The sequence below is a fragment of the Hemitrygon akajei genome, chromosome 4 (genome assembly GCF_048418815.1).
Source record: "Hemitrygon akajei chromosome 4, sHemAka1.3, whole genome shotgun sequence".
Lineage (NCBI taxonomy): Eukaryota > Metazoa > Chordata > Chondrichthyes > Myliobatiformes > Dasyatidae > Hemitrygon > Hemitrygon akajei.
In genome coordinates, this window is record NC_133127.1 from 85,420,669 (window position 1) to 85,446,960 (window position 26,292).

The 26,292-nt window shown below is 44.5% G+C and overlaps 1 protein-coding gene across 2 annotated transcripts in view; it reads left to right on the forward strand.

Annotated features, from left to right (window-relative positions):
- fstl5 (follistatin-like 5) overlaps positions 1-26,292 on the forward strand; it is a 793,070-nt gene that overhangs the window by 30,864 nt on the left and 735,914 nt on the right. For both annotated transcript variants that reach the window (XM_073042992.1, XM_073042993.1), the window contains exons 2-3: positions 4,053-4,198; positions 16,634-16,667. In XM_073042992.1, the coding sequence (XP_072899093.1) occupies positions 4,073-4,198; positions 16,634-16,667 (160 nt within the window). In that variant the 5' untranslated portion in view covers positions 4,053-4,072. The remainder of the gene's footprint in view (positions 1-4,052; positions 4,199-16,633; positions 16,668-26,292) is intronic.

Below are 26,292 nucleotides of genomic sequence, written 5' to 3' on the forward strand. Positions count from 1 at the left end.
AGTGTGTCCCGGATATTAATCGTTCTCTGTGTCTAAAAAAAAAATCAACTTTCCTCTCTGATTCCTTTTAAAACTCCTTCATCCCAGATTAGAGTAGAATCTTATGTTCGCTTGTTTTTGATAACTCTTACTGTGGGAAGCCTCGGTGACCCAGAGAGCTATACAGGTTAGAGTCAGGGCCTTGTGCTTTGGCTCTTGCTAGTGTCACCAGTGCTAAACAGGCCAAAGGGTAGAGGTCCGAGTAAGAGTGTACACTGCTCCTCCAGATTCAGGGGTTCCGCTCAGGGCTAACAACCCTGACTGGTCAAAAAATAACTGTTACGGAAGAGATGAAGGACCTTCATTGCTGCCTAAATGCCAGCAGCATAACAGGGACTAAGTACTACTGTGGGAAAATGATCTTGACTACCTAAGCCTCTTGTAATTTTATATACCTCTATCAGGTCACCCATCAGCCCTCATCATTCCAGGGAACACAAGTCCAGCCTGTCCAGTCACTCTGCATAACTAAAATCCTCCGATCCAAGCAACTTCTGGTGAAACTGTTTTGCACCCTCTGGAGCACAATCACATCTTTCTCATGGCAACCAGAACTGTACACAACACTCTCCAAGTGTGCTCTAACTAGTGTTAATAAAGTTTCAAAAAAAAAACTTGCAGCTTTAACAATCTATGCCCTGACCTTTGAAGGCAAGCAGTTCGTATGTCTTATTCACTACCTTGTATAAGTGTGTTGTCATTCTCAAGGAGCTAGGTCTTGAACCTCAAGGGCCTTTTGCATTTCCTAGTGCTCTATCATTTTCTACATATGTCCTACCCCCACTTCACTTCATGAAGTGCACCACTTGGCATTTGTTGGGATTGAATTCCATCTGTCAATATTCCACCTAACTTTCTTTTTGAGCTATGTATGTCCTGTCAGCCCTCCTCACTATCCTCAACACCATCAGCTTCTGTGTCATCTACATACTTGCTAATTACATCTTCTACATTCATATCAAGTACTGAATATATATCCAAAACAACAAAGGTCCCAGCTCCGATCCCTGCCCTACACTACTAGACAGGGACTTCCAATCAGAACTGTATTCTTCCATCATCACCATTATCACCAAGACAATTAGTCAACTCACCTTGGATCCCATGTGTCTAAACTTCCTCAAACCAACCTACCAGGCAGGACCTTGTCAAATGCCTTTCAAAAGTGCATATAGACCAGGGATTCCCAATGGGATCCATGGACCCCTTGCTTAATAGTACTGGTCCATGGCATTGAAACAATGGTTGGGGACTCCAGAAAAAGACAATATCGACTTTATTGCCTTCATCAGTCTTACTTCCTCCAAAGATATACAGTTGGGAATGCCATGGTGAGTTTCTCACTTATTCAGATCCTAAAGACGTTCCAGCATTTAAACAGCACAATTCACCAGTGTAGTGGAAAACTTCCCACTTGCCAAGTTGAATGAAATCCCAACAACATCAAGAAGCTCAGCATCATCCAAACCAAAGGAAGCTACTTCATTACATGCGCTGAATATTAATTCTGTCTACTACCGGCAGAAAGCAGCAGCAGTATCTGTCATCTACACCATGGACTTCCAAACTTTTTTATGCCATGGAGCCTTACCGTTAACTGAGGGCTCCATGGACCCCTGCAGTTACTTACTTCAGTACTCCAATGTTGTCTTCCAAATCTGAGATTTCTATCATAAAGGACAAAGTCAGTAGGATCATGAGAAGGCCATCACCAAGGAATGTACCAGGCTGATTTAGAAATAGATTTTTCATTCTATCATTGTTACTGGAGCTATGTTCTGGTACTCCAGCTAGAGATTTCAGTCTGTGAGTAGTTTCACTTGAAGCACAGCAGTGGTCCAAGAGGATGAGATGCCACCATCTATTCAAAAGCAGTTTTAGGTGCCAGTTGCATGGTGGCTTGCGCAAGGCTAGGTTTACAGTGACTTCATTCAATTCAAGTCCGTGTGCGGAAGGTTTTGGAGCATCGTTTTTTTTATGTACCGCGAATCCTGTAATTGGGTGACTGGTTAATCAGGGCAGCCGCTTATTTGGGGCAACTCGTACAGAACAAAAACTAATCAAGAAAATAGTCAGGATTCCCTTTGTTTATTTGGGATACAATGCCACTTAATTAGAACAGGAAACTGTTGCCAAACATTTTCTAACTAGTGTCAGTCACGTGCACTTAGGTGGCCTTCAGATTCAACATCATGCTTAGAGTGAATAGTTTTTAAATAGAGTCTGTTGTGTTCTTGTGTTATGTTATCCATTGGGCTGATGGATGTCGATTCAAAAAGCAGTGGATTTAATAATTTTGTATATCTTTTAAATTTTGATTTCAAAAATTTCACACCCTTGTCAAGAGACCATGAAAACATTTGACACTAGCTGAACAAATTACCCTACTGGACCAAATTAAAAGCCATCTGCCTAACACCACTCATTATCAACTGGCAGAGAAAAGTGGAGTGCTGAAATCTGCAACTGCACGCTTGATACGTCAGCATGATAAACAAAGAGAAGAATGGGCATTATGTGAGGGACGTCAGGGCCCATCCCAAAAATGAAAGCACAAAGGTAAAGGTCCAAGTATTGAAGAGGCCCTCAATCAATGGTTTTCCATTGTAACTGGATGAGGTGTGCTTGTCAGTGGACCAGGGTTAAAAAAGAAACATGACAGATGAGCTAGCTAAGAAGATGGTCACGAAAATTTTAAAGCAATGGATGATTGGTTGTCTAGATGGAAATTTTGGCACCATATTACATTCAAGAAAGCACACTGTGAGAAAGGTAGTGCTGATGCTGTAAGTGCTGAAACATGGGAATCTACAAAACTCACCGACTTGCTTCAAAAATTTTTTGCGGATGATATCTACAATGGTAAGGAAACAGGCTATTTTTTATTGTGCCACGCTGAACGGTTCCCTTGGCTGCAAACATGCAACACTATCATGTTCAAAGAAAGCAATACATCGTATACTGGATCAGCACAAAGTGTCTGCACTGAATTTGTTCATTTACAGTCAATCAAAGAAAAACACGGCAGAGTACACTGGATGAATTCCTCCGTCGATAAATTTTAGGAACCAACACACAGTTTTATAACACTGTGGTAGTACTACTAGTGTTCTGTTCTTTCTGAATGTCATTTAAAAACATGTTACTCATCTGAATACAAAATTTGTCACTCATCTGAATGATAATTGCTCTTCTTTATATCTTTTTAACTATTTCCATGGAACTTCATCTAATTGGGGCTGCTGCTTTATAGGGCCAATATGTGCTGGTCCCAGTTTGTCCCAATTAACCATAATCCACTGTATTTAATAAGTGTTCATAATATATTAATAAATAATAATTTAATTACACTACTTAATTTAGTAAGTGTTTTTGAGTGTTTTAAGTGTTTTAATTCCTAAAAAACTTTTTAAAATATTATTTTATATAATACACAAACTTCAACAGTTCTTGAATATTTTTGAATGTCCAATTCATGTTTGTTTGCTGTAGTTTGATGGTTGGTTCAGCCTGGCTTCACTGGCTGTGAAAACATTTCTGTGGGATTGACAGTTGGTTGGCCCTGATGTTGCTTGGGGGTTTACCAGTCAGGCAGAAGATAGCTTCCTTGAGGATAATTGTCCCAGGCGTCCTGACTGAAATAAGAACTAGGTAGCTTCATTTCCTACAATTGAATAACTTATGTTAAAAAAAATGGAACAACACGTATTCAGGCTAAGATGTTGTTTATAATCACTGCTGCAAGCGTTATTACAATTACAATATATTTCAGCAGTGAATTCAGAATTACCATGTGTATTGAAGAAAGCATGAACAAATTAAACAACTGATATGCTCAATGGTTAAATTAATATGCAATTAAAATATGAAAATTAAATAGATATCGATCATTACTTTGCAAAGTCTATGATAATTATGTTGCTACTAATGTATAAATAGTCAGTAACTTCATATCTGATTTTAATAATAATTCATGACGAATTAATAAACTCCTGATATTTATTCCCTTTTAGCATTCAGGCGAAGACCAACAATGATGCCAGACTGGTGGTCAACACTTTTATTACTTTGTGTTTTCTACTTGAGCACTGATGGGGTGCCAACTAAAGAAGGATTTGGTCCAAAACACTATCTGCCTTTAGTGCGCTTACGACATAAGGTACTGGATGTATTCATTTATACTCGTTCCTCATACGGGCATTGTCAAAATCAAAATAAGCAAACTGAACTCAAACATTTCTAGAATTGACAAAGCTGTCTCGACATTCTAATTGATTTCTTTTGTAAATACTTGAAATGAGACAATTGTCAAAGGTACTCAGCCTCTGAACAGTTCTTGTAGCCATATCATGTGTTGGTTTAGTTGAGCTTCTGATTAATAAGGACCATACCACCCCACCCCCAACTACCCCAGGAGGTTGTTGGAGGCTCCATAACCATATGGCTAGTTTCACTCCTGTTGGACTTGGCTGTTTCTGCCTCTACTATCACATCTGTCATTGCATTCCAGGCACCCAACACTCCGTGTTCAACAAAAACTTACCCTACACGTCACCTTCAAACTTAGCCCTTTCACTTTACGTGTATGCCCTCTGGTTGGAGACATTTTGACTAGGGAACTGTATACTGGCTGCCATTGTTATGCTTCTCACAATGCTGTAAACCTATATCGGCTCTCTCAGCTTCTGCCACTCCAGAGAAAAGCTCCCTAAGTTTTGCCAGAGTCTCCTTTGAGGACGTGCCTTCTAATTCAGGAGGCATCCTGGTAAGTCTCTTCTGTACCTTCCCCAAAGCCTCTACATCCTTCTTATAATTGGATAATGGAGCAACCTGAACCAAATCCAACTCTCGAGAAATGCCTACCCAGAGTTTTATAAAATTGCAGCATGGCTTCTTGACTGTTGAACTCAATACCTTGACTAATAAAGGCAAGCATGCCATATGATATCTTTACCACCTTATTAACCTGTGCAGCAGTGGGACTAGATGTATTCAGGGATTGTGGTGGAGGAGACAGGTACATTATCTGTAATGCATGATTCCGTCTGTTTGACTCTCTCAATCTGCAGATGAGTTGGTTAAGAGACTGCTTTCCCACTTTTAATTCAGTCCCCAGAGAATTTTGCAAAACCGCCAGACCTTTAAACAACTTTTCTGTGTCTGAATTCAATTGCAGTGTCAATATTTGTAGCCCACCTACTTTAATCCTTTTCCTGTATGGTTTGATATAGTTGAGTGGCTTGCTTGGTTATTTCAGAGAACACTTCACAACCATATTGTTGACACTCTGGACATAGATACTGGCCAGACCACGTAATGAAAGCAAGTTTCCAGCCACGCAGAACAGTACTTAATCAAATAGATGTTTATTGACAATCTATTGCTATATGATCATCATTATGCAGAGTAGTTTTACTTTAAAATTCCAGATTACTTAAGTCCCAAAACTGCCATTGTCTGAGTTAAAATCATAACTTTGGATTGTCAGGCAAGACAACTGGGTCCCTTATGTAGAAATTTAACAAATGCATTGCTGCTCTAGTTTAATGGAAGTTCACTTATCCGCATTATCCACATAAACTCTATCCTCAATCCTTTCTATTCATTCACAGTCTTCAGTTGACTGGACTCTCTGACGGTGGTGTCTAAAAAGAGGATGCTGTCCAAGTTGCATGCCATCTTGGACAATGTCTCCCATCCACTGCATAATGTACTGGTTAGGCACAGGAGTACATTCAGCCAGAGACTCATTCCACCGAGATGTAACACTGAGCGTCATAGGAAGTCATTCCTACCTGTGGCCATCAAACTTTACAACTCCTCCCTCGGAGTGTCAGACACCCTGAGCCAATAGGCTGGTCCTGGACTTATTTCCACTTGGCATGATTAACTTATTATTATTTAATTATTTATGGTATTGTATTGCTATATTTCTTCACTATTCTTGGTTGGTGCGGCTGTAATGAAACCCAATTTCCCTCGGGATCAATAAAGTATGTTTGTCTGTCTGCCTGTCTGTTTCATTCTGTTAAGTTAAATTCCAACCAATTTTAATTTTAATGTGTCTTGAAGTTTTGTGCTCCCCTTTGTTGTATAATGTGTTGGGATCATCAAAAAGATGTACATGTCTTCCCAGTATTTATTGTTTAATGCATCCTTCCCATTTCAAGTTATGTACAGTGGTACAAATAAACAGTGTACTGAACTCAGTAATCCTGAAAAAAATTGTACATCTTTTAACTTAACACAAAGCTTCACTTCGTAAGCAATGTGTAGAATCAAACAGGCAGGTCTATAATCGACTTAGTTCTATAGTTACCATGGCTGTGACAGTTGTCAAAAATCAGCCTTGATGGCTGTGCTGAAAGCTAGTCTACAAATGCCGTACAAGTTGGTAGGAATTTGTTGCTGGCAAAATTTAAGTCACCTGTGATAGCAGTCTAGTGTTAGATTTATATTACTAGGAGGTACTGAAGTTGCTACCAGGACTGGCAGAACTATATTCCCACAGGAATTAGGATTCAAAAGAGAGATTCAGACCTGGGAGGAATCACCTAGCAACATCAGGTACACAACATGCATATACGGTGAAAGATAAAACTGAGTAATTTAATGAACTTTCCTGTCGAGCTGGTGTTCCACTGAAACGTCCCAGTGGATCCCAGCCTGGTTTGTGGCCAACAAATGGAAAGGATTTTTAAGGCTTATTGGGACAATCACCATCTCTTGAGATATAACGACATTATAAAAACATAACCACAGAGACTGCCTGACAATCACAGTTGAAAGTAATGATTTAGTAAAATGAGGTCCCAGGGATTTAGAGATAAGATTAAGACAGAAGCTGCTTGTCAGCTTTTCTCATCTGCTGCACTGATCTGCTCACATGGGCCTCAGTGCTGCAGCGTTCATCTCCCAGAGTAACCACAAGCTGCTGCCACACACTGTACAGGTCCTGTCATGTCATTGTTGCAGAATTTATCTGTGTTTTCTGCTTCATAAGCACCCTGTCATGAAACTCTGCTGATCCAGGTCTCTGAAAGACCCCTACCTCACATCTATGGTGTTCACACCAAAAAGAGGAAGGGACATGAATCCATACAGTGCCCATTGTCATTATATCAAAATGCACACTCAATTCATTGGTCATAGATTGATTTTATTGATTATTATGCTATAACCTGTGATTAATCAATATTACAATTTGCTTTCAATCATAGAATATGCTGCTTAATTACTTTCTCTTTTTACAGAGACAAATGCAACATATTTAATTTTACCTCACTTGGGAATCTTTTTCATAAGCTTATAAACCATCAATCTCTCATGGTCTGTGACAAAATCTTTGTACTAGTTTTGTTGCGCACTTCTGGTAATCTGAACATGTTGATAATTCAGAATGAGACAGAGACCCGGATCACTGTAAGGATCACAATCCGTTTTCCATTTTCAGCTACACCACCCTTGAATGCAACAACATGGATTTAGAAACCTCATTTGCTCTGCTGCGTTTTACTTATTCGTGGAACCAAAGAATGGTACAGCACATAAACAGGGCTTTCGGCCTATCTAGTCCATGCCAAATTATTATGCTGCCTGGTCCCTATCAACCTGCACCCAGACCATAGCCCTCCTTGCCCCTCCCATCCATGTATCTGTCCAAATTTCTCTAAAATGTTGAAATTGAACCCATATCTACCACTTCCACTAGCAGCTCATTATTTGCACTCAGCATTCTCTGAGTGAAGAAGTTTCTCCCTCATTTTCCCTCTAAAATATTTCACCCTTCACCTTTAACCTATCACCCAACCTCAGTGGAAAAAGCCTGTTATACCCCTCATCATTTTGTTTACTTCTACTCCCTACAGCATAGGAAAATGAGGGGAGATCTGATAAAGTCCAGACTTATTCAACCTTCTCCTTTAACTCTGGTCTTCAAGTCCCGACAACCTCCTTGTAAATTTTCTCTGCACTGTTTCAAACTTATGTACATCTTTCCAGGGTAGGTCGGTGACTAGAATTGCTCACAATGTTCCAAATTAGACATCACCAAATTAATAAGCAACTTCAGCGTAACATTCCCAGCTCCTGTTCTCAATACTTTGATTTATGAAGATCAGTATTCCAGAAACTCTCTTTACGATCCTATCTGTGATGCCACTTTCAAGGAATTATGAATTTGTATTCCCAGATTCCTCTGTTCTATTGTACTCCTCAGTGTCCTACCTGATTTGTCTCCCAAAATGCAACACCTCACACATTGAATAAATGAATGTCACTGGTTGGCCCAGCATTAATTACCCACCCTTAATTTCTTGCGAGGATTCTGGTGAGCTGTTTTCTTGAGCAGCGTTAGTCCTTCTGGTGAAGGTATACCGACTGAGCGATTGGGACTTAGTCCATAGACCATGCTGAATCAATAGTTTACTTCCAATTTAGGATGGTATATGAGTTGGAGAAGAACTTGTAATGTTACTGCTTTCCTGAACTTGCTGCCATTGTTCTTCATTCTGTTAGAGATCATGGGCCTGGGAATGTTGTCAGGGTAGCCTAGGTGAAGGATTGCCATGTATTTTGCAGATGACACGCATGGTAGCCACTCTGTATTGCTAGTGGAGGCAATGAATGTTTAAGGTGTCAATCAAATGGCTACCTAGTTCTGGATGCTCTGGAGTTTGAGTGGTCATGAAAGCCCATCAGCAGTGTGATGTGAACTGCAATTCCAAGTGATAGAAAGACTTCAGGTATCAGAAAGTACGTCACTTGCAGCATAAGATCTAGCATCCCATCACAACATTAGGTTAGTGTCATGATTTTCTTGAGCTGGTCTCGAACAATTCCCTTTATGTGAAGTATGATTCTAATTCTTAGAATGGTTTTCCCTTGATTCCCATTGATGTCAGTTTCAGTGGGGCTTTTCAATGCCACACTTAATTATATGCTTCCTTGATGTCAAAAATACTCAATTTCACCTGAAGTAGATATTGCTTAATAGAGTATAGGAGATTAATTGCCTCTTTCAGCTTGATGGTGACACTTTCCATCACTATGTTTGTGAATGACAGAACACCAATTAATATACAGTAATTAGCCTGATAGAATGTTTCATGATTTTTTTGAACAAAACAAAACGTGGAACTTTTTCACATTGTTGGGCAGCTGACGGTATTGTAATAGTACTGGAACATCTTAGTCAGAGGTGTAGATAATTCTGGAGCACAGAACGTACAAACTCCCTTCAGGCAGTGGTGGGAATTGAACTCAGGTCACCTGTACTGTGAAGGGCTGTGCTGACCACTATACTAACATGCCACCCCTTGTATAGCTCTGTCTATTGCTTGCTGTCTCTTGTTGTTTAGTACTCCATGTTTTCCTGTATCGTCTTCATTTTAGAAATGGCTGCTGCTGTTTGCAACATGGCCCTTTACAATTCTCATTGAACATGTGTTGGTCCCCTTGCTGCTACTGGTAGAATGTGAGATATCTATGTGGTTACCTATGTTAATTTTTGTTCTGATGCCCCTGGTCCACAATACCTTGTGGTTGCTCAACTCTGAGCTGCCAGTGCTATTCCCATTTATTTTCTCCTGTTGAGCAAGTTTGTAGTGCCACACAGATAATGGAGTGTGTGTTCAATGTGAAGATGGGGCTTTGCCTCCGTAAGGACAGTTTGTTGGTCATGTGTACCAATATTATTCTAGATAAATACATCTGCTACAGTTAGATTGGCGAGCTGAATTTATCCCTTGTTCTGGGTTTACCCATTCTTTACATAACTCCATTTTGGCAGTTCTGTCCTTCTAGACCTGGCCAACTCAGTCATTAGCAATAATCACGAGCTATTGCTGACAATGACTTTTGAATCTCCATCTAGAGCACATTCCATGACACTGCCTCAGTTCATCGCCACTGGAAAGAGCAGCTGAGGGAGAATGGCAAGTTATAATTTGGAGTTATAAGTCCATGTGAGTGGGCTTGCAAATGACATCATTCCCAAGGCTACCGTCCGGTTTCTACTGTATTAGAATGCCCAGGAACGGAGGGTGGGTGGGGGGGGGAGCAACCATTCTTCTCCATTTCCATCGTAAATTGAATGTTTGGATGTACACTGTTCAGATGGTCATGGAACTATTGGAGTGTCTGGAGTCCATGAGGCCACTCTACAAAACTGTCACTGATATATTGGAGTGTAAGAGCGATGAACTCAGTGCCCTCCCCTCAAAGCCCCTCGTGTGGAAATTAGCAATAACTGGTGACAAGGGTGATCCCTTGACCACTCCGTCCATTTGTTCATAGTTGCTCCCCTTATTGAGGAAATACGTTGATGGAAGGATGTGTTCAAAAAGGTCACTGATACCCTTATCAAACCTTGACCACAAAAGGACCAAGCTGTCCTTAATGGTAACTCTCCTGAACAGGGACAGTACATCAAAACTGACTGAGTACGGCTGGCCTTTACAGGATTCACTGTGAATGCACAGCAGTGTATATTGGCCAGACAGGGTGCCCGGTCGAAACTCTCATCAAGGAGCATAGGGGGTGAATCTGTTCGGGTTATCTGGGGAAATCAATGGTAGCAGAACACTACATACGCAATGACCACAGGATTGACTTTGACTGCACAAAACTACTGTGCTGTGCCAATGGTTTTTGGGACCGCCTGGTGAAGAAAGCCATTCAAGTAAGACTGGGGAATAAGAATTTTAAGCAAGACAAATGTCTTGCTGTAAGTAAGAACTGCAATACGATTTTAAATAAAGTGAGTCAGTGGAAACCTGATTGGTTTGGGACTAACCCATCAGGAGGGATGGACGATTGGAGTTGAGTATACTGTACTCGACTAGACATGCTTAGGCAGCAACCCTGATGAAGATGGTGGAGTTTGTCATCGAAACATTGGTTAAAATCAACACCCGTATCCAGCTTGAAGCCCGAGAAGAATTTGTACGTCATATACACTGGGAAAGTACTAGATGCCTTTTCAAAGTATGTATCTGTCAGCATAGACAACCCTGAGACCAATTTTCTTGTGGGCAAGTCTATGGAATACTAACTATAACAGGGTCAATGAAAGATCAACCAGAGTGCAGAAAAGGCAACAGTCTGTGCAAATGGAAATATAGATAAACAGCAAAGAATAAAGAGAACATGAAATATTGAGATGAGAGTCCTTAAAAGTGAGATCATTGGTTGTGGGAATATCTCAATGATGGGGCAAGTGAGTGTAGTTATCCCTTTGTGTTCAAGAACCAGATGGTTGATGGGCAGTTGCTGTTCGTAAACCTGATGGTGAGAGTCCTGGCACTCATGTACCTTCTATCTGATGGCAGCGGCAAGAAGAGAGCCTTTCACCTGTATGCTACAACTGCCTTCTATAGTAGGATAAGGTATACTTAGGAAATGTGATGGAGGAGTCTGACATGTTATCTCTAAGGTCTAATCCTGTTGCTTGACTAGATGCTCCGTCAAGTTAGACACCAACCAGAAAACATCGCAGGATTAACTGAATTGGGAGTAAGTTAGTCATGCCTGAATTTGTTCAAGACTGGGTGTCTTTTCCAGTTTTGATTCTTTAGTAACACAGCAAACAGTTTAAGGTGAGAGGGAAGAGATTTAATAGGTCCCGAGGAGTAACATTTTCATACAGTGTGTGGTCAGGATATAGAATGAGCTGCCCAAGGAAGTGCTTTAGGCAGCTACACTACATTAGCAATATTTAAAAGATACTTGGACATCTACATGGATAGGAAACATTTAGAGTGATACCGACCAATTGGACTAGTTTAGATGAGAACCATGGCCAGAATAAATCAGATGGGCCAAAGGGCCCATTTCCATGCTGCATGATTCTGACACTAATTGTTTGGTTTGCCAGAGGCAATCAAGTGGGATATACAGTAGCTGGAACAGAATGTAGGGCAGCCCAGATAAAGGTGGCAGATTTCCTTCCCAAGGGACATTTGTCAACTGAAATAACCTCACAGGTTTCTTTTTTCTTAAATAGAAAGATTGAACAGACGTTCAATAATGAAGAGACGTCAATCAAAAGGACATAGGCAGATATAAAGGAAATAAAAGTGACTCCTAGAAAAATACAAATATGAAATCACAGCAAAGTAGTACAAAGCCATGAAGAAAGTGATGCTGAAGAAAATAAAAGAAGGCATGAAGAAAAATTATGTCAATCTAGATAATAATCTAGATAATAACTTTTAAAATTCAGAAGCGGGTTTGGTTTCAAATGTACATGATTAACTGACATAATGTTCAGTTACACTACATTCACAAATGCTTTCTGAAGGTTGTATTTCTGAGATTTTTATCATTTTTATCCAAAAATATATTGTTTAGCAGCAACTGGATTTCAGATGTTTTAGAAGAATTAGATTGGAGTGATGACTCATGGAAGTTCCTTCTAAAAGATGATAGATATCTGCTGAATTGAAACTTTTATATGCGGTCAAATTGTATCATTGTAGTTGATTCTTTTTATTAACTAAGCAGGAGCAGAGTAAAGCTGAAAGAAGTGAATATTAGAATATTTACTCCTTCAGAGAAAAAGTTGTCCTTGAAGTTTCTACCAGTGATGCCATGCTGAGATGGGACTTGTGCCAAACTACCTGCAACATTTAGATTTTTCTTTCAGCTATAGGGTTGACTCCTTTTCTTATTATCTGCTGAATGCCACTCTGTAACCTGGGAACATTGTCCTGGACTGGCTGCAAATTTAAAGGGCAGTTTTCAGAAAGCATTGGTGCCCTGAATATTTCAAGACCGGGCTGGAAAATAACAAAATCAAGTATTTGGTTTGACTGATTGACTGCCAGGCAGCATTTTGCATGGTGTTAAATCATAACAAAGAAATAGGCATCTTCTGAAGGAAGAGGTGGAAAACAGGGCCTCGGGCATTGCTGCAGGCAGTAAAGGCATTGAAAGAATCAAAAGTTTTGCAGGGTCACATGTAGGGAAATTCGAGGAATGAGGTAAAACCCTATCAGCCAATTAAGATGGAAAACTATAAGGATGTGGTTCAAAAGAGGATCACTTATTGAGGGAGATACCTACAGGTACAAGAGATGACTTGAACACTGACTTCACTCCCAATTCACTGTAATTGTTCCTTTATAAAATTGTAAATTGGATGGCCCTCTGAGGGTTGAGGTTGACCAGGGATGTTGTGTCCTAGCTGTCAAAGTCAGGGCAGTATGAAATGAAGAGTCAGCTGTTTCCCATGCAGCAGGCTTACCTCCTCCATGCAGCTGATGAATCTAAAGGAACGGCAAAGACTGATACAGTTTGGCACCAGCGGTCAAACTGTAGCAGTGTGGCAGGAGTCGCCAGTCATCCTTGAACTCAATATAGTTGAGATTCCAGCTCAAATTAGTTAGGCACAACTAACCACACACAAAGCCATGTTGACTATCTCTAACCAGTCCCTGTCTATCCAAATACTTATATATTGGTCTTTTAGAATACTTTCCATTAACTTTATCATGATTGATGTCAGGCTCACCAGCCTATAATTTCCTGGCTTATTCTACAACAGTGCAGAAGGGTCATGTTTGAAGCAGCAACAGCCAAAGCTGCTAGGTGATGTGATGACCTAGCAAATCTGAAACATAAATTTACATTGCAATAAAGAAAGTTATTTGACCTTAAACAACAGACCACAGTAGTCTGTTACATTAAGTTGTGAATGGTACTAAGCAATTAATTAGTTCAGCTTCAAGACAGCATCTTTCATAAGATAACATTGAAGCATTTACAAAGCTGTTCAGCCTGAGTGCTAAATAGATGATCAAACTTGACTTCTGACTGAGGTCCCTGTCATAACACTGTAGCCAAACTACCCCAGTATAGCAAAACAAAGCTGGCAACTACCCAACAATGTGGAAGATTGGTAAATATTGCCCAATCAGTCTATTCTTGTTTACCAACCAAAACATGGAATGTGTCTGCAATAGGTGGTAGGTTGTACTTTCCAACAACCTTCTCCATGTATCTCATTTCACTTTTTTTTAGGTGCACTCTGCAGCAGATCTTATAACAGCCTCCACTTCTTATATGTATCGATCCATTTTGAGAAGTGTTCGGACAGCCATTGTGGAGTCCAGTCAGAATTTCACAAATATTTATTTATCCTGATCATCAATGAGGGCCAACCATATTCTTGAGAAAATGGGAAAAACTATCTCTCTTATTTGCTCTCCACTGCATTCAAATAAAACTTGGATAAGATGATTCTGTTTATCAAAATCTGATTGCCTGTGTAAACAATAGTAATCATTGTGTCAGAATGGAAGAACACAATATTTTCATCCACATACTTGTACCTTTTTCAAGGACAAAGAGCATAACATGTTTCAGCTACAGAATCTTTACTACTGGGAACATACAAATCAGATAAATTCTGAATCAAGAATGGAGAAATTGGATAAAGGCAATGTAGTTAATATGGTATAGGTAGACTTTCAAAAGTCAAGAGATAAGTTATCTCATTATGGACTTCTATGGATAAGGTAAATATCATGGGAATAATGGGGTACAAGCTCTGTACATACAAAACTGACTCAAGGCAGATAAAAAACATTAGCGGTGGGTAGCTTACTTTCAGACAAGTGAAGAATGTGAAGTGTGTCATCTAGGGGCTGATGTTGTGATCACTGCTTTATCAGAAAGTTATTAACGTCTTTGTCTTTGATGTATGAAGCATCATTTCGAAGTTTGCAGTTAATAATAATAATCTCAAAGCATACAGTAGACAGGGAGGAGAATAGTAATAAACCAGTTACAAAAAAGCAAGCTACTTTATAGCAGTGAAGTGCTTCATTTTGGTGAGAAAGTGATTTAAATGTAAATTGTAGAAGAGATCAGAGAAAGCATGAGGCAAGGAGTAAATATACAAATTTTGAAGGTGCTTGGAGGTAAGTTGAGGGGGGTGTTATAAGCATAGGGATAGAACGTACTCATTTGTTTGCGCTGAACAGAATCTGAACTAACTTCCAAATTTCAGTTTGGTAGAACTGGTGTCTACCAAACTTTCAGCATGAGTTTTATAAGGAAACAGTGTTGAATATTCATAAAATGCTCATTGGCCCCGACTGCTGCCGACTCTAGATGATACATTTCAGGAAATTTCAGAACCTTAGTGGAATAAATACAAATTAAATGTTCTTGGACGGTGTCAGAAATGAGGGACTTCAGTTAATGTGAAGAATCTAAACAAAAGTTAGTTTGCTCTTTATAGAACACTATAAGTTAAGAGATTTAGAGAGATCTTCAGTATATTATTAGCATGTTTCCAATGGCAGTGACAAAATAATTGGTAAGCAGACAATACAATTAAGGGTGAAAGAAACAAGAATCAGAAGTGATGTGTTTTTCTTGATTGCCACCCAGCAAGTTTATATGAACTAGAATACAGCATCTGAATGATTGATGGGAACCTATTTAAGGGTGGCTTTCAGAAACCCATTAGATAAACATTTGAAGCTACCGCAGGAAAAGAGTAGAACATTTAGAGATGTGCTCTTTTAGAGAGATGGCACAGGCACAAAAGATGAAATGAATAAATTCTCTGTTTCATTATTCAACAATTCAACCTTCAAGACCACAATTGTTTCTTTGTTTTACAAATTAATATGAAACTAGTAAGGAGCACAATGAAAATTCTCAATGCACATTGAAAAACAAAGGCCACAAATGCTAGGAATCAAAAATAAAAACAATTTACTGGAAGATGCTCAGGTCATGGTGAAAAGAGACAGAGTTATTGTTTTCTGTAAGTGACCCTTCTCGCTCCACAAAAACTGTCTGATGTGCCGAGTAGTTTGAATACTCCCTGGCCCTTGAATGCCCAAGATGCACGAGGAATTTGGAATGCAAATGAAAGTCTCAAATCCATTTATTGGGGGCACAAAGAATCCAATGTAAATGATAGAAGAGGTGCACCATCTCCTAGTTATACCCACCTGCCATGCTCAGCACCTTACACTTTCTGTGGGGATAGAATGCTCGATCCTGACAATGACCCATAGAACTGGAACCTGCAAACACTGCCTAAGAAGAAAATGGTTAACATTCTAGTTTTGACATAATCACTAAAAGTATTTATAAGTTATAAATTAAAACATATTTTCAACGTAATCAAACTTGTATTTCCTTTTCCTTGTTCTCATAATTTGAAGGTTTTTTTTGGTATTTTTCTACTGACTGATGTGGTCAATTTTATCTGTTCTATCTTTTTCTTTCTGATTGATTTAAAACCTGCCCCCGACCTCCACCATCTGCTTTGGTGTAAAAAGAATCATTTCATTAGATCATTAGACCTCATTTCTCCCACTCCACCCACCCTGACCAAATGACAAAGGTCTCAAAGCCGGTCTAATCATGCCATGGATACAAGAAACCAACCAAACAGCACTGTCAGTCAATGAAAAGTTAGAGTATAAAGTTATTACTCATCTTGTTGCAGAAATTTCATTTTGTGTATTTTCAGTAAGTAAGAGACATGAATTAATACCCCCACAATTATGAAATAAAAATCATTAAATTAATATTTATTGACTTTTATTTTGTTCTTATTTAATTGCAGCAAGATGGAAGCCCAGACAGCATTAGATTAAAAGGTGAGTAATCAATTTACTCATGGATTTCTGGATTTCACTAGTTACCAGATTGAAATTATTGTATAAAAATAATTTCTTTGTCATCTGTTTGCTTTTTGTAGTGATGATCATAGAATCAATCATAATTTGCAGGGATATACTGATATTACCAGAATCATATGTGCTATTTTGTGGAGTTGCAATTAAATCAATCAAATGAGAATTCAATAACTTTGAGAGTTTACTGCTCAAGTTAAAATTAGCCTGATACAGTTGTGGAAAAGATCAGTTAAACTTAAGATTGGAAGGCCTGAACCTGGAAACTGGAGCACATAGTTCCTATTGCTTCTGTACAAGTTGCACATTAGAATTGTTCTGTGCATGTTTTAAAGCATTTCTTATGGAAACCCACCAAATGATAATTTGGATTGGACATTTCTAGGTGCTGTCTATCATGGCATGCCTGATGTTTTGCCAGCACCATTCATTCTTAAGTTATGTCATAATCAATCTGTCAAATGTTCATCCAAACCGTAATGGGCAAAGTTTAATCATCATTCTAACTCTGAGTTGTACAATCTCTGTGCAGCACCCATTCAGTGCATCAAATCAGGGTAAATATTTTAAAGCAACTATTTAATTGATTCAATATCTTGTATTTCTGAAATGTTGTCCTTGGGTGAATTCCTGTGAGTACCCTAAATCTATGGAAGCTCTCTATTTATTTAGATTTACAACACTTGTGTTTTAGTTTCTCTCTTGTTACACATTAAGGCTAAAAAAGGACTCAGCACATGTACTTTTTGCATAGAAGAATTTCACTGGGACATGCCACCTCTGTTGTTTAACATTTTGTAACATGTACTAAAGCCTTGCTGCCGGTGGTGTAGTGGCATCCACACCGGACTTTGAGGTAAGTGGTCCCAGGTTAGAATCCTGCAAGCTCCTTGCACGCTTTCCACCTGTGCTGGGTTGAGCATCAAGTTAGCAACTCGGCCTCGTAAAAAAAACCGGATAACATTTCTAAAGAAGTGGCAAGGTTGCCACATGATGCGTCAGAAGGCATGGTAAGGAACAACAAATAAACCCTTCTGGATTTGTAATTTTAAAAACAAATTCCTATTTCTTTTAACCTTATGTTATTAATCCTAAATGCACCTTACCGGGAACTTAAATAGACAGAGTTGAAACACTTAACACAATTTTGCTAATCCAGTTGAAGTATTTGGAAGTGTGTCCACAAATCATGGAAAGGTATTCCTTCTGAAGAGCCTAAGTACATGGATTCTGGCAGTGTACAAGGAAGTATTTATTATTATCACTTGCATTGTGTTTGTCAAGTGATGAAAATTATTTCTCATACAGTTTCAAAAAGGCAGAACATGTAAAATCTGTCAGAGTAGCACTTGCAAAGATTAAATGCCTTGAATTGATGAATGGCATAAGATTTTATTTTACCATTAACTCAAAGCAGTTAACACAAGTGTGTACTGTAACTTGTAGATTGACTGAAATATAGTTTAACCTCAGAAGTGCCCCAGTTTAATATACACTCAGTGGCCACATTATTAGGTACAGGAATGGAACCGGGTGTGGTTATCTGCTTCAAAGTTCGCTGTGTTGTACGTTAAAAGATGTTCTTCTGCACACCACTGTTGTAACATGGCTACTGAGTTACTGTCGCCTTCTTGTCAGCTTGAACCAATCTGGCCATTCTCCTCTGACACCTATCATGAACAAGCCATTTTTTTTTTGCTGCTTACTGGATGATTTTTGTTTTTCACACCATTTTCTGTAAACTCTAGAGACTATTAGACATGAAACCCCATGAGATCAGCAGTTTCTGAGATACTCAAACCACCCCGTCTGGCACTAATGATCACAATCACTTAGATCATAGTTTCTTCCCCATTCTGATGTTTAGTCTGAACACCAACTGGATTTCTTGACCATTTCTGCATTGAGTTGCTGCCATAGATACTTGCATTGATGAGCAGGGGGTCTAGAGGTGTACACAATAAAGTGGTTACTAAAGAGTATTTATTTAATCAGTAAGAAAGGATGTAGATATATTTGGTAAGAAAGGATGAAGTTTAGCTCAATGAATATTTTCTTGATACTCATTGCAATTGTTAACAAACCAATTTCATGGAAAAGTGAGAGAAGCACATTGTTTTTATATTCCCTCCATGAGTAGACATTGCTGATACTAATATTTTTTTTAGGTCTTGGAGCTTCTATCTGTTGAGAAAACAGATGGAAAAACCACTTGTGTACATTTACAATCTTCCATTATGCCAAAGCCAACATTTAAGTTTTTCTACTGCATGTGTCTATTTGTTTTGCAAAGACTAAAGAAAAATAGAGAACGTTACATAGTACTTACTGTGCAGAAATGTGCCATCTGGTCTAACGGGTCTTGCCAATGTTGGTTCCATGTGAGCCCCCTCGGAGTTACTTCAATCCCTGTAAGCATGTTTGCAATAAACTTCTTCATATTCATTCACTGCAAATGAAAGCTTTCCATTTCTCACAATGTGATAGACTCTGTCCACCACTACAACACTATATGGTTCAAATAGAGAAGAGATCGTGCTACTGTGTGATCCTTTTGGATTTTATGTGAAATGTAGTTTAACTATTTAAATGGATATTTTATGGAAATTTATTCTGCACCTGCTAGTGAAATGAATACAGACATTGTTTTTATTAGAATAATTGTAAACTACTCGCTTACTTTGGGAATTGTCAATTGCAATTGTTATTTTCAGAGAAGAAACTGGCTGGTTATGAGGAGGGCAGAATTGCTAACTACTCATTTAATTAAATAAAATTTGCCTTTAAGTGTTGAAGGACTGCAATCTAAAATTATTGACACTTGATAGTTAATAGTATTTTAAATTAACACTTTGCAGCAACCTGGCTGTTACTCGTTTGAACAAACTGTGAACGTTTGTCCTTGCAGAATTATTCTGACGGTCAGTTGCAGTGTAAAACATGACATAGTTACATAGTATATTCATTTTCAAAACCAAAACTAATACATTTTCTTGGGCATCTAATTTTATGGTCGCCTTCAAAGTTAAAACCTTTTCATTTTAATTTTGGGAAGGATAAGAACAACAGGATCAAGAAGCAAGCTCTGTAGTCATAGTGATATTTCCAAAATTGATCTCCTTAGGCATAGCAAATTGGCTTGGGTTAGTGAGTGAAGAAGAGATCAAAGGAAAGGGAAGATATGATTGTAGGTTTAGCAATGACAAATAATTATCCACTACTCCCATTCATGACTTCCAGAAGAACCCAGAGAAAGACGAATGAGAAAAGGCTGCAATGATTGGCTAAGGTTTTGCACCCTAGTCTGATCCCACCAAACTCACTCTCCCACTACCATGACCAAAACCCCACAACCCACTCCTCTCCTCTCCCCACACCCCACTCCTCTCCTCTCACCGCACTCCACTCCTCTCCTCTCAACGCACCCCACTCACACCGCACCACAGTCTCACCGCACCCCACTCTCACCACACCACAGTCTCACCTCACCGCACTCTCACCCCACCCCGCACTCACTCCACACTCTCACCGCACCCCACACTCTCACCCCACTCCTCTGCTCTCACCCCACCCCACACTCACTCCACCCCACACTCTCACCACACTCCTCTGCTCTCACCCCACCCCACACTCACTCCACACTCTCACCGCACCCCACACGCTCACCCCACCCCACACTCACTCCAGCCCACACTCTCACCACACTCCTCTGCTCTCACCCCACCCCACACTCACTCCACACTCTCACCGCACCCCACACGCTCACCCCACCCCACACTCACTCCAGCCCACACTCTCACCACACTCCACTGCTCTCACCCCAACCCACACTCACTCCACACTCTCACCGCACCCCACACTCTCACCCCACTACTCTCCTCAACCCACCCCACACTCTCACCCCACCCCACACTCACTCCACACTCTCACCGCACCCCACACGCTCACCCCACCCCACACTCACTCCAGCCCACACGCTCACCCCACCCCACACTCACTCCACCCCACACTCTCACCACACTCCTCTGCTCTCACCCCACCCCACACTCACTCCACACTCTCACCGCACCACACACACTCACCCCACCCCACACTCACACCACCCCACACTCACACCACCCCACACACACTCCACCCCACACTCACCCCACCCCACACTCTCACCCCACACTCTCACCACACCCCACGCTCTCACCACACCCCACGCTCTCACCACACACCCCACACTCTCACCCCACCCCACACTCACACCCCACACTCTCACCCCACCCAACACTCTCACCCCACACTCACACCACACCCCACACTCTCACCCCACTCCACACTCTCACCCCACACTCTCACCCCACACTCTCACCCCACATTCTCACCCCACCCCACACTCTCACCCCACACTCTCACCCCACACTCTCACCACACCCCACACTCTCACCCCACCCCACACTCTCACCCCACACTCTCACCACACCTCACACTCTCACCCCACCCCACACTGTCACACCACACTCTCACCACACCCCACACTCTCACCCCACCCCACACTCTCACCACACCACACACTCTCACCCCACCCCACACTCTCACCCCACACCCTCACCACACCCCACGCTCTCACCCCACACTCTCACCCACACTCTCACCCCACACCCTCACCCTCACCCCACACTCTCACCCCACACTCTCACTCCACACTCTCACCACACCCCACACTCTCACCACACCCCACACTCTCACCCCACACTCACACCACACCCCACACTCTCACCCCACTCCACACTCTCACCCCACACTCTCACCCCACACTCTCACCCCACACTCTCACCCCACATTCTCACCCCACCCCACACTCTCACCCCACACTCTCACCCCACACTCACACCACACCTCACACTCTCACCCCACCCCACACTGTCACACCACACTCTCACCACACCCCACACTCTCACCCCACCCCACACTCTCACCCCACACTCTCACCACACCACACACTCTCACCCCACCCCACACTCTCACCCCACACTCTCACCCCACACTCTCACCCCACACCCTCACCACACCCCACGCTCTCACCCCACACTCTCACCCCACACTCTCACCCCACACCCTCACCACACCCCACGCTCTCACCCCACACCCTCACCACACCCCACGCTCTCACCCCACACCCTCACCCTCACACCACACTCTCAGCCCGCACTCTCACCCCACACTCTCACCCCACCCCACACTCACCCCACACTCACCCCACACTCTCACCCCACACTCTCACCCCACATTCTCACCCCACACTCTCACCCCACCCCACACTCTCACCCCCACCCCACAATCTCACCCCACACTCTCACCCCACACTCTCACCCCACACTCTCACCACACACTCTCACCCCACACTCTCACCACACCCCACACTCTCACCCCACCCCACACTCTCACCCCAAACTCTCACCCCACCCCACACTCTCACTCCACACTCTCACCCCACCCCACACTCTCACCCCACAATCTCACCACACGCCACACTCTCACCCCACCCCACACTCTCACCCCAAACTCTCACCCCACCCCACACTCTCACCTCACAATCTCACCCCACACTCTCACCCCACGCTCTCACCACACCCCAAACTCTCACCCCACACTCTCACCCCACCCCACACTCTCACCACACACTCTCACCACACCCCACACTCTCACCACACACTCTCACCACACCCCACACTCTCACCCCACATTCTCACCCCACGCTCTCACCAAACCCCACACTCTCACCCCACCCCACACTCTCACCCCACACTCTCACCCCACACTCTCACCCACACTCTCACCCCAAACACTCACCACACCCCACACTCTCACCCCACACCCTCACCACACCCCACGCTCTCACCCCACACTCTCACCCCACACTCTCACCACAGCCCACACTCTCACCACACCCCACACTCTCACCCCACATTCTCACCCCACGCTCTCACCACACCCCACACTCTCACCGCACCCCACACTCTCACCCCACTCCTCTGCTCTCACCCCACCCCACACTCACTCCACCCCACACTCTCACCACACTCCTCTGCTCTCACCCCACCCCACACTCACTCCACACTCTCACCGCACCCCACACGCTCACCCCACCCCACACTCACTCCAGCCCACACTCTCACCACACTCCTCTGCTCTCACCCCACCCCACACTCACTCCACACTCTCACCGCACCCCACACGCTCACCCCCCACCCCACACTCACTCCAGCCCACACTCTCACCACACTCCACTGCTCTCACCCCAACCCACACTCACTCCACACTCTCACCGCACCCCACACTCTCACCCCACTACTCTCCTCAACCCACCCCACACTCTCACCCCACCCCACACTCACTCCACACTCTCACCGCACCCCACACGCTCACCCCACCCCACACTCACTCCAGCCCACACGCTCACCCCACCCCACACTCACTCCACCCCACACTCTCACCACACTCCTCTGCTCTCACCCCACCCCACACTCACTCCACACTCTCACCGCACCACACACACTCACCCCACCCCACACTCACACCACCCCACACTCACACCACCCCACACACACTCCACCCCACACTCACCCCACCCCACACTCTCACCCCACACTCTCACCACACCCCACGCTCTCACCACACCCCACGCTCTCACCACACCCCACACTCTCACCCCACCCCACACTCACACCCCACACTCTCACCCCACCCAACACTCTCACCCCACACTCACACCACACCCCACACTCTCACCACACCTCACACTCTCACCCCACCCCACACTGTCACACCACACTCTCACCACACCCCACACTCTCTCACCCCACCCCACACTCTCACCCCACACTCTCACCACACCACACACTCTCACCCCACCCCACACTCTCACCCCACACCCTCACCACACCCCACGCTCTCACCCCACACTCTCACCCACACTCTCACCCCACACCCTCACCCTCACCCCACACTCTCACCCCACACTCTCACTCCACACTCTCACCACACCCCACACTCTCACCACACCCCACACTCTCACCCCACACTCACACCACACCCCACACTCTCACCCCACTCCACACTCTCACCCCACACTCTCACCCCACACTCTCACCCCACACTCTCACCCCACATTCTCACCCCACCCCACACTCTCACCCCACACTCTCACCCCACACTCACACACACCTCACACTCTCACCCCCACCCCACACTGTCACACCACACTCTCACCACACCCCACACTCTCACCCCACCCCACACTCTCACCCCACACTCTCACCACACCACACACTCTCACCCCACCCCACACTCTCACCCCACACTCTCACCCCACACTCTCACCCACACCCTCACCACACCCCACGCTCTCACCCCACACTCTCACCCCACACTCTCACCCCACACCCTCACCACACCCACGCTCTCACCCACACCCTCACCACACCCCACGCTCTCACCCCACACCCTCACCTCACACCACACTCTCAGCCCGCACTCTCACCCCACACTCTCACCCCACCCCACACTCACCCCACACTCACCCCACACTCTCACCCCACACTCTCACCCCACATTCTCACCCCACACTCTCACCCCACCCCACACTCTCACCCCACCCCACAATCTCACCCACACTCTCACCCCACACTCTCACCCCCACACTCTCACCCCACACTCTCACCACACACTCTCACCACACACTCTCACCACACCCCACACTCTCACCCCACCCCACACTCTCACCCCAAACTTCTCACCCCACCCCACACTCTCACTCCACACTCTCACCCCACCCCACACTCTCACCCCACAATCTCACCACACGCCACACTCTCACCCCACCCCACACTCTCACCCCAAACTCTCACCCCACCCCACACTCTCACCTCACAATCTCACCCCACACTCTCACCCCACGCTCTCACCACACCCCAAACTCTCACCCCACACTCTCACACACCCACCCCACACTCTCACCACACACTCTCACCACACCCCACACTCTCACCACACACTCTCACCACACCCCACACTCTCACCCCACATTCTCACCCCACGCTCTCACCAAACCCCACACTCTCACCCCACCCCACTCTCACCCCACACTCTCCTCACCCACACTCTCACCCACACTCTCACCCCAAACACTCACCACACCCCACACTCTCACCCCACACCCTCACCACACCCCACGCTCTCACCCCACACTCTCACCCCACACTCTCACCACAGCCCACACTCTCACCACACCCCACCACTCTCACCCCACATTCTCACCCCACGCTCTCACCACACCCCACACTCTCACCCCACCCCCACACTCTCACCCCACCCCACACTCTCCCCCCACTTCCACACTCTCACCCCACACTCTCACCCCCACACTCTCACCCCACACTCTCAACCACACTCTCACCCAAACACTCACCACACCCCACACTCTCACCCCACACCCTCACCAGACCCCACGCTCTCACCCCACACTCTCACCCCACACTCTCACCACAGCCCACACTCTCACCCTACCCCACACTCTCACCCCACACTCTCACCACACCCCACACGCTCACCCCACACCCTCACCACACCCCACACCCTCACCACACCCCACACTCTCACCCCACCCCACACTCTCACCCCACACCCTCACCACAACCCACGCTGTCACCCCACGCTCTCACCCCACACTCTCACCCCACACTCTCACCCCACCCCACACTCTCACCCCACACCCTCACCACACCCCACACCCTCACCACACCCCACACTCTCACCCCACCCCACACTCTCACCCCACACCCTCACCACACCCCACACTCTCACCCCACACTCTCACCCCACCCCACACTCTCACCCCACACTCTCACCACACCCCACACTCTCACCCACCCCACACTCTCACCACACCCCACACTCTCACCACAACCCCACACTCTCACCCCACACTCTCACCACACCCACGCTCTCACCCCACACCCTCACCACACCCCACACTCTCACTCCCACACTCTCACCCCACCCCACACTCTCACCCCACACTCTCACCCCACTCCACACTCTCACCCCACCCCACACTCTCAACCCACGCTCTCACCACACCCCAAACTCTCACCCCACACTCTCACCCCACACTCTCACCACACACTCTCACTCCGCACTCTCACCACACTCTCACCACACACTCTCACCCCACACTCTCACCCCACACTCTCACCCCACCCCACACTCTCATCCCACCCCACACCTCTCACCCCACCCTCTCACCCCACCCACACTCTCACCCCACCCCACACTCTCACCCCACCCCACACTCTCACCCCACACTCTCTCACCCACACCCCACCTCTCACCCCACACTCTCACCCCACCCCACACTCTCACCCCACACTCTCACCCCACTCCACACTCTCACCCACCCCACACTCTCAACCCACGCTCTCACCACACCCCAAACTCTCACCCCACACTCTCACCCCACACTCTCACCACACACTCTCACTCCGCACTCTCACCCCACTCTCACCACACCCCACACTCTCACCCCACCCGACACTCTCACCCC